At 36.7% G+C, this 18176-nt stretch overlaps 1 protein-coding gene and 1 pseudogene across 3 annotated transcripts in view; both read left to right on the plus strand.

Annotated features, from left to right (window-relative positions):
* EFCAB7 (EF-hand calcium binding domain 7) overlaps nucleotides 1-3991 on the plus strand; it is a 46877-nt gene extending 42886 nt beyond the window's left edge. For all 3 annotated transcript variants that reach the window (XM_066376459.1, XM_066376460.1, XM_066376461.1), the window contains 2 exons: nucleotides 2282-2389; nucleotides 3552-3991. In XM_066376459.1, the coding sequence (XP_066232556.1) occupies nucleotides 2282-2389; nucleotides 3552-3626 (183 nt within the window). In that variant the 3' untranslated portion in view covers nucleotides 3627-3991. The remainder of the gene's footprint in view (nucleotides 1-2281; nucleotides 2390-3551) is intronic.
* Nucleotides 3912-5003, plus strand: LOC136398323 (glycerophosphodiester phosphodiesterase 1 pseudogene; annotated as a pseudogene).
* Nucleotides 5004-18176: the final 13173 nt, after the last annotated feature.

The following is an 18176-nucleotide window of genomic DNA, read 5'->3' on the forward strand; positions in this document are numbered from 1 at the left end:
ATAAGGACCACCAGAAAGTGTAACATGGTTTCTGCTTTTAAGGAGTTCATGGGCTAGTTGCAAAGACAAAATTAATACTCTCAAATGAGATCTGAGAATAATTAAATGTTAAGTAATACAGTACTTTTGTATGTGTGATGGCTTTATTCTATTTGTATCTCTTGTAATTGATGTTTGTTTGGATTATTGAAGTTGGGAAGGATTTGTGATGAGGGAAGGGGACTGTGATGTGGGATTTGAGTGGGTGGTGTGGGATTTGAAGGATAACTAGGATTTAGATATTCAGAGAGACGGTCTTTAGAAGCATGGGAAACAGTCTTAAGAGAAACATGAGACAGGGTTAATATGAAGTATAGAGGAAAGAGTGAGATATTCTGCTTTGCAGAAACAGAAAATTTTACTTGGAAAAGTATTAGGAAGATAAATAACATAGATAGAATAAGTCCGGATTGTAGAAGGTGGAGCAAAAATAGGTTTACAGTTGTGAGCATGAGAAACACAGAGTTATTCTTGTATTATTATTTATTAATTATTGTATTGATTTCCATACAAACAACTGAAAAACTGCCTTTGTCCCACCCTGTATATGTTATCTTGAAAAAGAGATAAAGGAATTTGGACTTGATGAAATAAGCTGGGGTCCCCTGCTAATAAATTAAAATCTTCAAATGGATCATAAAGATTAGGAAGCTGTCGACCTGGAATGCTGAGGTCGCCGGTTTGAAACCCCCAGCTTGCCTGGTCAAGGAATATATGGGAGTTGATGCTTCCTGTTCCTCCCCCTGTCTCTCTATCTCTTTTCTCTCTCTTTCTCCTCTCTCTCTAAAAGTGAATAAGTAAAAAAAAACAAGAAAAAAAAACACAAAAGCCTGACCAGGCGGTGGTGCAGTGGCTAAAGCGTTGGACTGGAATGCAGAGAACCCAGGTTCGAGACCCCAAGGTCACCAACTTGAGTGTGGGCTCATCAGCTTGAGCCCAAGGTCACTGGGTCGAGCAAGGGATCACTCGGTCTGCTGTAGCCCCCTCGTCAAGGCACATATGATATGAGAAATCAGTCAATAAACAACTAAGGAACCACAACGAAGAACTGATGTTTCTCATCTCTCTCCCTTCCTGTCTGTTTGTCCCTATCTGTCCCTCTCTCTGACTCTCTCTGTCTCTGTCACACACACACACAACCCCACACACACACACACACAAAAAAAAAACCCCATAGTGTTATAAAAAAAAAAAAAAAGGAAAAGATTAGGAAGGTGATTCCTAAAATCCAGCATGTTTCCGTTTCTGCCCTCTGCATTCTAGTAGGATTGCAAAGGTGGAAGGGAATCACTACCTTACCCCAGTCCCTCTGCTCTGCCATAACTTATCATTTCTTAACCTTCCACCTCCTTCTTTTTCCTTAAGGAAAATTAAATTTGTTTCTTCAAAATGAGGTAGTAATATTTTAGAGCTTACACTGTGCCAGCCACTTTACAAATATTAACACATTGACTTCTCACAACAACCCAATGAGGTAAATATTACCCCCATTTTACATACAAGGACATTGAAGCACAGGGGTGTTAATTTGCAGAAGGCCACACAACTAATTAATAGAAGAGCTAAGAAATGAATTTAGGTTGTCTAATGTTACACTAACCCCTTGTAGTCATTAGGGAGTGATTGCATGTTCTTTAGCAGAGGAATACTTTGACTCTTGTATTTCTCTTCTTTTTTAGCTCATTCTACTTTTTTTTTCTTTTTTTTTTTTTTACAGAGACAGAGAGTCAGAGAGAGGGATAGACAGGGACAGACAGACAGGAATGGAGAGATGAGAAGCATCAATCATTAGTTTTTCATTGCGCATTGCGACACCTTAGTTGTTCACTGACTGCTTTCTCATATGTGCCTTGACCGCGGGCCTTCAGCAGACCGAGTAACCCCCTTGCTCGAGCCAGCGACCTTAGGTCCAAGCTGGTGAGCTTTGCTCAAACCAGATGAGCCCGTGCTCAAGCTGGCGACCTCGGGGTCTCAAACCTGGGTCTTCCGCATCCCAGTCCGACGCTCTACTTTCTCTTATTCCTATCCATCCTGGAGGCTATTATCCATTAACTTAAGTACCACTTCTTCCATAAGGGCTTTCTTGCTACCCCAGGCTCAGCTAATGTTCCTGTATTTCTATAATGTCTTGTGTGTGTCTGTGACACCCTGTGAATATATACAAAATGCTTTATAATTACCATTTTATTTGTCTATATTTATGAAAGACAGAACTAACAACTTATGAAATCTTGTTTTATAGTCAGATAATAAAGTGATTATTCACATCAACAATGAGCTAAGTAAAAACTGCATAAACAACAGAGGACTCAACATATTTGCAGTAGAAGTGGCACCCAAATCTACAATGGTAATGTATTGTTTTCTAGTTAAAGCCTTTTGTTTAGTCAATTTGAAAAAAAAGTCTTTGCTACTAATGCTATGAATAAATGTATATATGAAATGAAATAGAAAATTATATTAAGTCTGATATTTGTCATAGTCTCATCCTATACTAGAAGATAGGAGACTTGGTTCTAATCTAGTTCTCACTATTTGGTTCAGCTGTTACGACACATTCACTTAACCTCTCTGTTCCAGTCTGTTTAAGTATAAAATTAATATATCACCAGTTCCAGGTATTTCACAAGGTTAATGTAAAGATAAAATGATGTACATGAAAGCACTTTTGAATATCATATGGAAATACAAAGTATTAATAGTAATAAGAATTTTGATAATTCAAAATACTTGTATGTACATTATTTAGATTTTCTAAGGTAACCCAGAAGGGAAAATGTCTCTGAGCCTTAGATAACCAACTAAATCAAGAGTCAGTATAGCTGTGGTTCTGGTGTTAGCAGAACTCTGCGCTTCTGATTTAGCCAGGGTTCAAAGGCGGGGACCGATCAGTAGATGCTGAAACTAGTCTGGTGAAGAGAAAAAGGAAAGAGCTTTCTATTCTTACTTTCTCTTTCTCCATGCTATCCAGGAAATCCTAAAACAGTCTAGAACAGGATAAAGAAAGGCGATCTTTCCCATTATCCCAGTGAAGATTTTAGAAAATGTTGTAGGTAATGAGGAAAGGATATTTACTCTCCTTTCTACCACCCCCCTTTATCCACTATCATCACAAACAACTATCAACTTTCATTTTTTATTTTATTTTTTATGGTTATTTATTTATTTATTTATTTTAGAGAGGAGAGAGAGAGAAGGGGGAGGAGCAGGAAACATCAACTCCCATATGTGCCTTGACCAGGCAAGCCCGGGGTTTCAGACCGGCAACCTCAGTGTTCCAGGTCAATGCCCTAACCACTGTGTCACCAGGCCAGGCCACGACTATCAACTTTATATTAGAGTAGAATTTAGGCTGGATTATCCTGTTAGATATCACATCTAACAGATTGCAGGTAAAATTTATATGTACAGGAATACTTTTTACATAGGGTCTAGAAATGTCTTATTCAAAAATTAGACCAAAATAATAATATAGAAAAGGAAAATAAAAGCTTTCTATTTTTTATATGCAGGTTTGTCAACATGTAATGCCTCTGAATGAACGACAAGAATGGATATATTATTGTGTGTATTCTCTTATATCTTAAATACTATTTTTAGGAAATAATTCTACTTGAGACTATCAAACTAAGAAGAATTATTTCAGGTTTAGTCTGTTATTTGTTGATCAACTAAATACTAATCAATTTAACTGATATATGTAAATAATTTATTTAATTTGTATGCATTAACATTTCCTGCTATATTATATACTTTGTTATTAAAATATAAATAATTTTTTTAATGTATGGCCTTATTTAATGGGAAATTGGGCACATTTTACTTATGAATAGTAAATCAAAATAAAAGTATAGTTAAGCTTTTAAAAAATAATGCTCAACAAATTCTACAAAGTCCTATGCACTTTTGATTTATTCATCAACAACAAAAAAAGTTAAAATAAAGTGTAAATTGGTCAGCTGCAGTGCTTTGTGTGATCTCTTTGGCTCTTTTGACATCGCGTCCAGGTAACCTGTGGGTTTGGGACTCCTTGTCTGTGCCTGTGCAGTCACAGGCCTGTGGCTGTAGAAGAACCAGGGGACCTTTTGGGCCCCTTTTTCCTGCTGCTGCTGTTGCTGCTGGTGACACCCAGCCTCTGCAATGCCTGCCTCCTCACTGGTAGCCTTTGCTTCCTGTGCGTCTCTTGAGCTTTGAGCCAGTGCCCTCCTGCAGGGCCCTGCAGGTGCCGTAGTCCCAGAACCACGTTCCGCCATTGCCCTGCGGTGGAAGCTACAATGTGCCTGAGAACGTGCTGGCAACCGTTTGGCAGGAGGCTAAGAATGGAGCAACTGGCGTGGGTTTAGATGTTGAGTTTACTTCTGATGGGATTCCTGTCTTAATACATGATGGCACAGTAGATGGGGTGACTGATGGCAGTGGTCAGTCTATGATTTGACATCTGAACAAATTAGAAAGCTTAATGCTACAGCAGATCACAGATTCAGAAATGATTTCCCTAATGAGACACTCCCTTCTCAGGGAAGCCAGCACAGAGTGTCTGAACCAAAACCTCACAATCTTCTTTGATGTCAAAGGTCATGCAAATATGGCTATTGATATTCTAAAGAAAATGTATATGGAGTTTCCTCAGCTATGCAGTAACAGTTTCATCTGCTCTTTCTGGCCAGACATTATCTATAAGATGAGACAAACAGATCACACAGTGAGAATGGCTTTAACGTACAGACCTGGAGTTTTAGCCATGCAGGAGATGGGAGACTGGAAACAATCCATGATTATGGTAATGGACATCTGCTTGATTGGAACATGCTGAATATCTTGTGGCACCTGTGTGGAATTTCAGTTTTTTCCATGCAAAAGGGTTTTATATCCCCAGACTACTTGAAGACATGGTCAGCTAAAGGCAGTCATGTTGCTGCTTGGATTGTTCATTCCTTCGATGACAAGAAGTTACTGTGAACCCTGTCGTGGTTTCACCTGTGTCACTAACAGCATGTCGGAAGAGCACATCTCAGTTCTAGACTCACTCACCCACTCCACCCAAGGACCTACCTCTGCAGGAACTGCCTGCCGGCCTCATACAGGATATTATAATATCCTCTGTGCAAACTCAAGCCGTGGGGGATCAGGTGTCTTACACAAGCAGTAGTCTGTAATTGCATTTTTACCTGAACCAAAGCAAAACTCCGTGTTGCCACCATGCCCATGGAATGCCTGAGTTCAGCACTTGCTATTGAAAGTCTAGGTCTGCAAAAAAGGCACAACAGCTTCGACCCCGCCTGGCTGAGACATACACCTTAACCCAGTGAGGATAAGCACAGACTGACTGTGCATATGGGTGCACTTGCAAATGCACGGGAAATGCATGATTGCTCACAGGTGACATTCTAAAACTTGCCACACTTACCATAATTTACTTATTTCAAATATTGTATTCTATATTATAATGGACAGTAGAGGTCAAACTTGTGACCACACTACTAAAAGCAATAAAAGGAAAAAAAAGAAAATGTAAATGTAGAAAGAGCCATTTAATTGTATATTTAGTTTTCCAATCAGAAAATATAACTAAAGCAAAATTTGGAGAAATTCATTTTATATTGCAGCCAAAATCTAATCCCAATGGTAGGAATATTTTGTTCTGACAGTACAAATTTTAAATGTATTTACTCATGGATTACTTTTTTTTTTAAATACTTTATTTATTGATTTTACAGAGACAGGAGAGAAAGGGGAGCATGGAATGGGAAGTATCAACTCATAGTTGCTTCATGTTAGTTGTTCATTGCTTGCTTGTTGTATGTGCCTTGACCAGGGAAGCCCAGGGTTTCGAACCAGCAACCTTGGCATTCCAGGCCGAAGGTTTATCCACTGTGCCACCACGGGCCAGGAGGATTACTTTTAATGTATTTTTCAATAGGAATTAAATCTAAATATCATTTAATGAGGTAGTACAGTTCATTAAACAATTATATTAAGCAATTAAGGACTGTGTAACCATATCAGTAACAGAATAATTGGCTAATAAATGTCAGCTTTTGAAATATGAATACCAGATGGTACTATGTTATTTTTGTACCTAGTACATGCTAGCACATAGTGTAAGTGTCATTTAGATTTTGACCCTTGATTTAGACATCCATTAAATGGGTAGTCATTATCTAGCAGTTTGAATTCTTTTTTTTTCTTTTTTTCTTTTTTTTTTTTGAGAGAGAGACAGAGAGAGGGACAGATAGGGACAGAGAGACAGGTAGAGAGAGAGATGAGAAGCATCAATTCTTGATTGCAGCTCCTTAGTTGTTCATTGGTGCCTTTCTCATATGTCCCTTGACCGGGGGCTACAGCAGAGCGAGAGACCCCTTGCTTAAGCAAGCAACCTTTGGGCTCAAGCCAGCGACAATGGGGTCATGTCTATGATCACATGCTCAAGCTAGTGACATGGCGCTCAAGCTGGTGAGCCTGCGCTCAAGCCAGATGAGCCTGTGCTCAAACCTTAGGGTTTTGAACCTGGGTCCTCTGTGTCCCAGTCCAAACTCTATCCTCTGTGCCACTGCCTGGTCAGCCTTCCTTCCTTCCTTCCTTCCTTCCTTCCTTCCTTCCTTCCTTCCTTCCTTCCTTCCTTCCTTCCTTCCTCCCTCCCTCCCTCCCTCCCTCCCTCCCTCTCTTTCTTCCTTCTTTCCTTTTTCATTTGGAGGGGAACTAGAGAAACAGAGTCCCACATGTGCCTCAACCAGAGATCCACCCGGCAAACCCCATCTGGGCCAATGCTCTAATCAACTGAGCTATTTTTAGCACCTGAGGCTGATGCTGGGACCAGTTTAGCTATTCTCAGTGCCCTGGTAGAGGGTGAAACTAATGGAGCCACTGTCTGCAGGAGGGGAAGAGGGAGAGAAGCTGATGGTCACTTCTCTTGTGTGCCCTGACCGGTAATTGAACTCGGGACAGCCATAGGCAGGGCTGATGCTCTACCACTGAGCCCACCGGCCAGGGCTTTACATTCTTTAGATGATTCTTTTAGTCTTAAAAAGTAATGCAATGCAAAAGCATTTTATTCATTGCCAAATGCTTTATAAATCCAATAAATATGACTAAATATTCTACTTCACAATGTACTGAGTTACAGGAAATAAATTACCTTGCTGTGTTACCTAAAGCATATAAAAAAGTTATCTTTGCCCCAAACTGTAAAAATGCTTTTTATAATATAGGATGATAGGTGACAAAGTATTGGAACATTGAGACTCAAGAAAGAGAATAGCGAGTAGTTAAGCCTTATCTTCCATCATTGTCACCACTTAAGACATACCAAGTCTTTTTTCCCTTTGATTATTCACTTATTAGAGTGGAGGGGTGGCTAGCATACATTTTCAATTAGTAGAAAAGAATAACATTTTGTTTCAGGTTAAACATTTTCCAAATGATAAAACATCCAAGGGAATGAGCTATGTAATGAATATAAACTTGGTTACATTTTTGGACTTTCACTACTGTGGTTCTAGAATAACTAGAAAAATAATTCAAGTCCTGAAATATCTGACTTATAGGTTAATAATAGTTCTTTAACCAAATATGTTAATTAACATATAATATTTTCTTTAAATTCAAGAGATGCTTCCCTTTCTCAGGATAGTTTTGCACAAATTAACCATATTATTTTCAAAGGTAGCTTTGCGTGTGGTTTAGTTTAAAAATCACTTGGATCCAGCTTACCAAAAAAAAAAAAAAAATCTGACTGTTCTAAATCTTTCCTGTGTTCTATCCCTGTCTTCTTAGTGTTTGCATTAAAGTTCCCTATGAGCAAGTTTTATCTACAAACACTCCCTCTGTGTTGGCTTTTTCCCATTGTTGTTTACACATGTTAGACACTTTTTATCTTTAAGGAACCTCTCATTCCCCATCTCCCTTTGTCATTATTTCTGTTGTCCACATTTGCTCTGCCTACTTTCTTGACTCCCATTCTTCCCAGTTAATTCAACTAGTGGTTATTCCCCGTAGACTCCAATAACTTCCTTGTCGTTAAATCCAGTGGATAGTTTAAGCCTTCTCTCCACTGTTAGACATTGTTGATTTTTTCTGAGACACTATATTCTTTAGATTTTCTTTCCACCTTTGATTGTTCCTTTTCAGACTTCTTTTCAACCAGACTTTAGCTTCTCCCAATTTCCACATTCTCTCTCACCTCAGGCCCTGCAGATATCATGTTTCATTTCTGCCTATAGAATAATTTTCCCTCCCACTTCCCTCTTCTTGCTTCAGGTATCAGAAAATATGTCACCTTTCCCAAGAATCCTTTCCTGATTACTGCCTCCACCGAGACTACTCTGATGGCCCTAATGCTTTGTGCTCACTCTTTCTTGTCACTCATCATACTATCCTGGAAGTGAAAGAAGGGACAGTTATAGTTCTAGAATATGCCATAGAAACCATATTCATATGCATAAATATTTTTTGGACAGTTGAATAAAATGGGCAGAAAATTAAAATAAAACCTATATGTGGTATGCATTTGTCCTAATTCTTATGACTGTTTGTAAATTAATATGCATTGCTATTTAATCCCATTTATGAGGACTTTGTTTTTCATGTCACTAACAAGTTAAATAACTAAAAAAAAATAAAATTTATTTTTTTCACTGCTTATCTAACATGCAGTTTTCAATGGGAGAGGAATAAACTAAATGATCAGTAATTCCTTCCTACTTTAAAATTCTACAGTTTTAATATTTTAAAACCACATTAGTGTTAAATATCAAATGCTGTCATAAGCAATTCTTAAATTACTGTAGTTAATAATTTTGTTGATTTTTGTTTAGATATTGTAGAAGACCTATATTTGCTTTGTTTTTAAGCAAGTGGCCTTTTTTAGGATCTATTTTTGGTGTAAGTTAAATCTGAAGTAGAAACTTAATACATCACACTAATCATATTTTGAATATAATCCAGTAAAATGGAAATGTATTTCTGATTTTGGCCACCAGAGGGTGAACATACTATGATATATACTTTATTATTCATGAGAGAGAGAGAAAGACTGGTAATATTTCTCAGCACTGGGTTCAGTCTTTTATGACTTCTAAGATTGCTTTGTTGAAATATATTGTATACTGTGAATACATCCATACCCAGGCATGTACACCCTTTCTTATTAGAGAATACATAAAAATTATTTCTAACTTGTAAACTGGATACTAAGTCTTCTCTTAAAAGTCTTTCACTTTGTTAAAGTAAAAAACAAACCGAGACCAGCCTTGAAAATTCCCTGAGCAGACAAAACAGGTTAGTCATACAAATTAACTTTATTTAGCTTATTGTGCAAGACTAGCTGACTAGGGTAATTTCCTGCTTAGGCCTCTGGAAATCATAAGAAAATTTCAACTGATTCCTAAGGTTGATAGGAATTAGCTACTGAAAATTCTAATATTAGAACCCATCACTGTGAAGAATAAACACTCTGCTTTCTCACTATCTAAGCTGCTTTATACAATATACCCTGAGCTTCAATCTGTGTTTTGCTTTGAATGCTCCCAGTTAGCAAATTGCCTTTTTGGTGAGCACACAATACATTGTTACTATTACTACTTCAGTGTTTCATTGGTTTTATTTCTGTTCTATCTAAACCTTTGACAACTTCTTCATAAAGTTGCAAGTATAAAAGCATATAGAAATAGCCCTGTTAGCTTTACATAAGAATATAAATAAGGCTTACCTTAGCTACTCAACCTAGTTTAATTTCTGGGGGAAGAAAAAGGAACCACATGACAATTTGAAGAGAGATAAGACAAATAGTTGAACCGGTTTAAGGAAGGTAGATGAGGTTCACGTTTAGTGACATTTATGGGTCAGGAGCCAGGAGCCTGGAATGGCTGCTGCAAGTCTAAGGGGTAAAAGATTGTAGGTGTTTTGAAGTGTCTGTGCTTATTAACTATAGCAAGTATTGTCCAAGGAAGATGAAGAATAGGTAGTCTCAATCCTTATGAATAATTCATATGCTGCCTGTATTTGTGATATTTGACAAATTTGTGAATTTGTACATTAAAAATAGGTACTAAAGATATATATATATAAAGATATATATGAATGTTAAAAAGACCTACATATTTTAAAGGGGTTAGAGGTATGGTTCTATTCTCCCCAAATTAAAAAAATAATAGATTTCAATTTATTTTAGACCCAATAAATACCCAACATTTTATACATAGTCTTAATTTTATTCTTTACAATTTAACACAAAGGTCAACCGACTTAAATTCAAATTCAGGTTAAATTCAATCATCTAAAGGAGGCTAATGTCCACATATAATGTAAATGCTAAGTGTCCATTACAGAATACTAGCACTGTAAGCTTTCTGGCAATTTCAGATATGAATATGCAAAATTACTGACAAGTGAATTTCTCTGTGCCTTTTCTAAACCTCAGTTGTATAAATGTCTGTATTTAGCCTTTGAAAGAATTGTTTTCTTCTTAGCAGAGCAGTAACAATTTTAGGAGACAAGTAGGCTGGTGAATGGTAAATAGGGACAGAGTATGAACGAGTACCTGTTACATATTGCGTTAGTTATATTAGAGAAGTAGAAGACGTAGCTCTGTGCTCAGGAAAAGAAAGGGCTGAAGAAATGAGTTATATGACAGCCTAGGAAGGAATAATATTAAGTCTTAAGTTAATAAACACTGATCATTAAGCATAAGTGAGTGATGGGAGTATGGGGACAGAAGAGGAAAGAAAGGCTGACCGATCTGGGGTGGGGTAGGGAGATAAGTTGTAGTTTGAAACTAAGTATCGATAGTTAGTGCTTTGATTTGTTTGTAGTCATGCAATACAATGTATTTAAAATATTAAATATAAACAGGCACATTTTATTAACTATTGGAGGAGCTGATTCATAGGCATTAAACTACTAATTATAACACTTCTTAAAATAATTTTGAACAAACAAATTGGGACAAGTTGGAAACATTATTATGGGCTGGAAGAATCAAGGGACAGCCTAGAAATTGAACTGATCTTAAAGGGATAAGAGGGGTTTTAAAAGAGAGGGGAAAGGAAATCCATTTTCTCATGCTTTTTACTTTTCTGGGACATACTTTATTGTATCTCTGCCTATTATATCATAGGCAATAGGTCAATTGATCATATATTATTGGGTATATATGTGTATGTATAGAGTATATATATGCATGTATGTGTGTATATATATATGTATACAGCACTACTTTACTTATTGCATATACAGAGCTGAATGAACAAGACGTTGTTCCCACTCTCATTATATACAGTCTATCAGAAAATATAGATTGTGAACAAATATTACACATTGTACCATTAACATACATTTTTAAATGCCTCACCCTTCATGAAGCCTTTGATCTATTCCCCAATTCAGAGGAAACTATTCCACTTCTTTAGCTCTATTCACATATATATTGAATAGATTCATTTAAACACCACCACAATCAGGATACAGCACAGTTCCATCACTGAAAAACTCTCTTGAACTATCCCTTACAGTTACATCCAGTCCTCTTCCCCCACCACCACCACCACCACTCCTAGCCCCGAGCAATCACTGATCTGTTTTCCATAGCTATAGTTTTCTCTTTTTGGGAATGTAATAGAAATGGGATTGTACAGTGTATAACATTTTGAGATTGAATTTTTTCCCTCAGTATAGTGCCTTTGAGAATCATCCAAGCTGCATGTATCAATAATTTGTTCCTTTTATTGCTGAGTAGTATTTCATTATATGGAGGTATCACAGTATGTTTATTCATTCATCTGTTAGGTTGTTTTTAGTTGTGGCCAGTATTAATAGAGCTGCTCTAAGCATTCATGTACAAGTTCTTTTGTGAACATAAGTTCTCATTTCTCTAGAGTAGATATCTAAAGGTGAGATTTCTGGATCACATGGTATCTTTGACTTTTAAACAAACTGCCAAAGTGTTTTCCATAGTAGCTGTACCATTGTGCATTTCCACCAGTGTATGAGAGTCCTAGCTGGTATTGTTAGCAGTTGGTTTTGCCAGCACTTGGTATTAACAGTACTTTTTATGTGCGCTGATATCTCATAGTGGTTTTAATTTGCATTTCCTTAAGGGCTAATGATGGATCAACTTTCCATAGGCTCCTTTACCATTTCTGTATATATCCTAGTCCGTGAGACATCTTTTCAAGTCTTTAGGCCATTTTAAATTGGGTTGTTTGTTTTCTCACTGTTGAGTTTTGAGGGTTCTTTATAAATTCTGGATATATCTTTTGTTAGATATGTGATTTGCTAATACTTTCTACTAGTCAGTAGCCTGTAGCTTGCCTTTTCATTCTCTGAACTGTATGTATCATACGGAGAGCACAAGTTTTTAATTTTGATGAAGTCCAATTAATTAATTTTTCCTTTAATGGATCATGTGTTTGTTGTCAAGTCTAAGAAGTTGTTGTCTAACCTCAGATCACAAAAATTTCTTCCTATTTTATTCTAAAAGTTTTATATTTAATTTTACTTTGGACATTTATACCTATGATCTATTTTGAGTTAATTTTTGTATCTATGATGTATTTTGAGTTATAAAGTTTAGGTAGAGTTTCTTTTATTTTCCAATATGGATGTCAATGATCCCAACACCATTTGCTGAAAAGATCTTTGCTACATTAAATTACTCTTGTGCCTTACTTGAATGTCAACTGCCATATAGACCCATATGTTTGTGTGGGTCTCTTTCTGGACTGTCTATTCTGTTCCATTGATCTGTCTTTCCCTTAATAAATACTACACTGTTTTCATTACTGTAGCTTTATGTATAGTAAGACTTGTAATCAGGTAATGTGATTTCTCCAATTTTATTGTTTTTTCAAAATTGTCCTGGCTAATCTTTTCTCTTTCCCTTTCCAAGTAAATATTAGAACTAGCTTGTTTATATCCACAAGCTCTTGCTGGGATTTTGATTCATATTGCGTTAAATTTATTTGGGGCTAATTGACATGTTTATTGTGTTGATGCTTCCAATCCATCAATAGGATATATCTCTCCATTTATTTAGGCTTTCTTTTATTTCTTTCATCAGCATTTTATTGTTTTTAGCAAACCAAGTAGTATATACATCCTTCATTAGATTTATATCTAAATATTTTATGAGCTATTATAAATGGCATTGTCTTTTAAATTTGTTTCCAGTTGTACATTATTAGTATATGAAAGTATGATTGGCCTGACCAGGTGGTGGCGCAGTAGATAGAGCATCGGACTGGGATGTGGAGGATCCAGGTTCAAGACCCCGAGGTCACCAGCTTGAGCGTGGGCTCATCTGGTTTGAGCAAAGCTCACCAGCATGGACCCAAGGTCACTGGCTTGAGCAAGGGGTTACTTGGTCTGCTGTAGCCCCACAATCAAGGCACATATGAGAAAAGCAATCAATGAACAACTAAGGTGTCGCAATAAAAAACTATTGATTGATGCTTCTCATCTCTTTCTGTTCCTGTCTGTCCCTATCTATCCCTCTCTCTGTAAAACTGTAAAAAAAAAAAAAAAAAAAGTATGATTGATTTTTGTGTGTTGGTCTTATCTCCTAAGACTCTTGTTAAACTCATTTATTAATCCTGGGAGGTTTTTGCTTGTAGATTCCATTGGATTTTCTACATAGAAAAAAAAAAGTGTCATCTGAGAGTAGGGACAGTTTCATTTCTTTTTTTTTCAATCTGTGTGCTTTTTCTTTTTTCTTGACTTATTGTACTGGCTAAGACATACATAATTATGTTGAGTAAGAATGGCAAAAGTGGATATTCTTACCCTTTTCCCAATCTTAGGGAAGAAAGCAATCAGTCCTTCACTATTAATTTGATGTTAACTGAAGGTGTTTTTGTGGATGTCCTTTCTTATGTTGGCAAATTTTCCTTCTGCTTCTAGCTTGCTGACAGGTTTTTTAAGAATTAGAAATGGATGTTGAATTCTTTCAAATACTTATTCTACATCATCATATCATATGAGTTTTCTTTTTCACATGGTTAATATGGTGGATTACATTGAATGATTTTCAAATATTGAACGGCCTTCATTCCCAGGATAAACCTCATTTGGTTGTAAAATGTTATTTTTAAATTATTATGGATTCAATTGACTAGTACATTGTTGAGAATTTTTGTGACTATGTATTGAAAGCTACTAGTCTGTATTTTTATTTTCTTTTGACAGAGACAGAGGGGGGGGGGATAGACAGGGACAGACAGACAGGAATGGAGAGAGATGAGAAGCATCAATCATTAGTTTTTCGTTGTGACACCTTAGTTGTTCATTGATTGCTTTCTCATATGTGCCTTGACCGCGGGCCTTCAGCAGACCGAATAACCCTTGCTCGAGCCAACGACCTTGGGTCCAAGCTGGTGAGCTTTGCTCAAACCAGATGAGCCCACACTCAAGCTGGCAACCTTGGGATCTTGAACCTGGGTCCTCTGCATCCCAGTCCGATGCTCTATTGCGCCACTGCCTGGTCAGGCTGTATTTTCCTTGATTTATAATGTTTTTGTCTGGTTTGCGTATCAGGACAATGCTGGCTTCATAAAATAAGTCAGAAATGTTTCCTCCTCTTGTTTTCTGGAAGAGATGTGTGGAACTGAGGTCTTCTTTATTTTTTTTTAAAGTTTTATTTATTTATTTATTTAGAGAGGAAAGGGAGAGAGAGAGAGAGAGAGAGAGAGGAGAGGAGAGGGGAGACAGAGAGAGAGGAGGGAGGGGAGGAGCTGGAAGCATCAACTCCCATATGTGCCTTGACCAGGCAAGCCCAGGGTTTCGAACCTGCGACCTCAGCATTTCCAGGTCGACGCTTTAACCACTGTGCCACCACAGGTCAGGCCTGAGGTCTTCTTTAGATATTTGAATTAGCCATTGAAACCATCTAGGTGAGGAGGTTTTAAGTACTAATTCAATTTCCTTAACACTAATGGGACTATTCAGTTTATTTCATCTTGGGTGAGGGGTTGTTTTTGGTTTTACAAGAATTGGTCCATTTTATCTAAATTGTCAAATTTATGTGCATAGAATATAAAAAAAATTTATGGGATCTGTAGTGATATCCCCCTTTCTATTTCTGATGTTAGTAAAATGTATCTCTTTTTTTTCTTTGTCAGTCTTGCTGAAGGTTTCTCAATTTTATTGATCTTTTTCAAAGAACTAAGTTTTAGTTTTAGTTTTTTATTTCTATGTTTTCAATTTTATTGATTTCTGATTTTATCTTTATTACCTCCTTTTTTCTGCTTGCTTTTGGTTTATTCTTTTCCTAGTTTGTTAAGGTAGAAGCTTGAATTATTGATTTGAGACCTTTTTATTCTAATGATAGTTTTTAAAATAAGTACTTTTGTGGCTGGTACTTTATTTCTTATATTGTATTAATCTGTATACCTATCTGGAGTCTCCCATTTTAAACTCCTCAGATTAGTAATTTTATCTTAGGTGACTAATTTGAGCCTACCTAAGTATCTTGTACCGTGTGCTTAGTGAGAGTTTCATAGATAGTTTGGATGAAAGAATGGATAGATGAAAAGAAAGTAAGGGAAGGCAATGAATATAAAGTATTTCAAAAATATCTTTAAAATAAAGAAAAATATGTAACAGGATCTACAAGAGTCAACATCAAGGCAAAGAAACAGAACAATATACTCATGAGAAAACTGCTAACACCAGTGTAAGCTACTTCTAACAGGGAGCATTCAGAAGCTGAAAGTGGTGTACAGAACTCTCAGTATGTTTCAGCCAGTTCTACATGGTGGAGGAGACAGAGGACTCTGCTCCTAGATAACTCAAGAAAAAACTAATTTAATTTGTTCTGATAATGTAAGAAAAATAATAATTTGGAAATATTTACCTCCATGATTTTTTAAATTTAATTATTATTATTATTATTATTATTATTTGTATTTTTCCGAAGTGAGAAGCAGGGGGTGGGGTGGGGGGTGGCAGACAGACTCCTACACGCTCCAGACCAGGATCCACCTGGCATGCCCACCAGGGGGTGATGCTTGGCCTCTCTGGGACGTTGCTTCTCTGCAATTGGAGCCATTCTAGCACCTGAGGCGGAGGCCATGGAGCCATCCTCAGTGCCCGGGCCAACTTTGTTCCAATAGAGCCTTGGCTGTGGGAGAGGAAGAGAGAGATAGAGAGGAAGGAGAGGGGGAAGGGTAGAGAAGCAGATGGGCGCTTCTCCTGTGTGCCCTGGCCGGGAATCGAACCAGGGACTTCCCCATGCCGGTCCGATGCTCTACTGCTGAGCCAACCGGCCAGGGCTCCATGATTTTCTTGATTCTACTTTTTTTTTTTTTTTTTACTTTGGCATACTAATATACTTTCTTCATTATTTTGTCATTGATGAAACCTTAGGATAGACTTCTTTTTCTTATGCTCTCTCTTTCTGGCCACCTGACATCACACGTTAGGTTTTTTGATGTCACAAACAAAAATATACCACCAACTTTGTGACTGAAATTTATTTTTCCACAGTTCTGGAGGCCAGAAGTGCAGAACCAGTATCACTGATATCTTGTATAGTATATAGATTCCTAGAATGAATTCTAAGATGTCATCAGGGTTGCACTCTCTCCAGAGGTTCTAGAGAAGAACGCATTTCTTGCCTCTTCCAGCTGTTGGTGGCTGCTGGCGTTTGTTGGTTTGTGGCTGTATCACTCCTGTCTCTGCCTTTAGGGTCATACTGTCTTCTCCTCCTATTCTGTAGTCAAATATCCCTCTGCCTCCCTTGTACAAGGACACTTGGGATTGCATTTAGAGCTCAGTATCCTGAATACTCCAGCATAAGCTCCCTTCTTGAGATCTTACTTATATCTGCAAAGTTCCCATTGTCATATAAAATAACATTAACCTGCTCCAGGGTTCAGAACATAGATATCTTTGGGGAGCTATTATTTAACCTACTACAGCATCTTGATTCCTTAATCAAGAACATCGATAAAACAGAATACCGAAAGACATTCATTATCTCTTTAAAAATGTTCTTCATAATCTGTATTTTTAAAAATCTTATCTTTTTACCATTTAAAATATTCATATTTGCATATCAAATATTCATATAAATTAATTTAGATGGAGATCCTTTCTAGTAGATTCAAAAAATAAATTATAAGGAAAAGGCCCAACTTACTATATAGCAATCTTTTTAAAATATAGCTTTATGAATAACCATTTAACACTGAAACATGAGTTCAGGAACTATTATTATTTTGACACAGGGACAAACTTAATTTCAGAAAGACAGACTCCAGATATTCATTAACTTTTATTCAAAGAAAAGTTTTAAGCAACTGGATGATTTACAGATACAAATAGAATAGATACTAAATGGTTTCATATTGCTTCCATATGTAGGAGATTATCTACAACTTCCCTATTCCTTCAGAATTCTCTAGTTGAGAGATTGACTATCGGGACTTGTAGAAAACCCTTGGGTGGGAGAGAGATTGGGGTGACCATTCTAGGCCTAAACTGAAGACTATCTCAATATTCTTCAGTACTTGTTGTTCCACCATCACTTATACCACCAGATAGGAAGTTGAGTGTACACAGAGTTGTGTTTTTAACAATAATGTGACATATGCTTTTATTGTATGTCATATAGGTGCTTTCTAAGGCTTTGTCTACCTGTTGTTAATGAATTACTTTTTGGTATTTTTTAAATTTTGTTAACTAGCTTCCTAATGAACCATGTAATAGTTGTTAAGATGGCTCGTGCCACTAGTTCATGCACTTCGCCATCCATTATTTTCAGGATAAATTCCATATGTGTCTTTTTCATTATAAATTCCATATGACTACCATTTGTTATTTGTTACAGCCATCAAAATTTGTTGTCTTATAGTAAACACATTTCTTGAAATCATTATAATTGAAATGCAAATGATTTGTGAAGGGTGAAGGTAAAGTTTTCTTTAATGAACACTGTATTTGGAAATGGGATTTGACCAACTATTGTACATTGATTTGGCCAGGACTAAATTTACATCCCATTCATACACAGTTGTATATGTAGGCAGAGAAATAATTCTAGACTTTCACAGAATTTTCAACTATTTGTTCCCTAACCTAGATAAAATCTAACAAATTCTGGATAAATTGGCTTATAGGAAGGCTCCTAAATGGCATATTAATAA

The sequence above is a fragment of the Saccopteryx leptura genome, chromosome 3 (genome assembly GCF_036850995.1).
Source record: "Saccopteryx leptura isolate mSacLep1 chromosome 3, mSacLep1_pri_phased_curated, whole genome shotgun sequence".
NCBI lineage: Eukaryota > Metazoa > Chordata > Mammalia > Chiroptera > Emballonuridae > Saccopteryx > Saccopteryx leptura.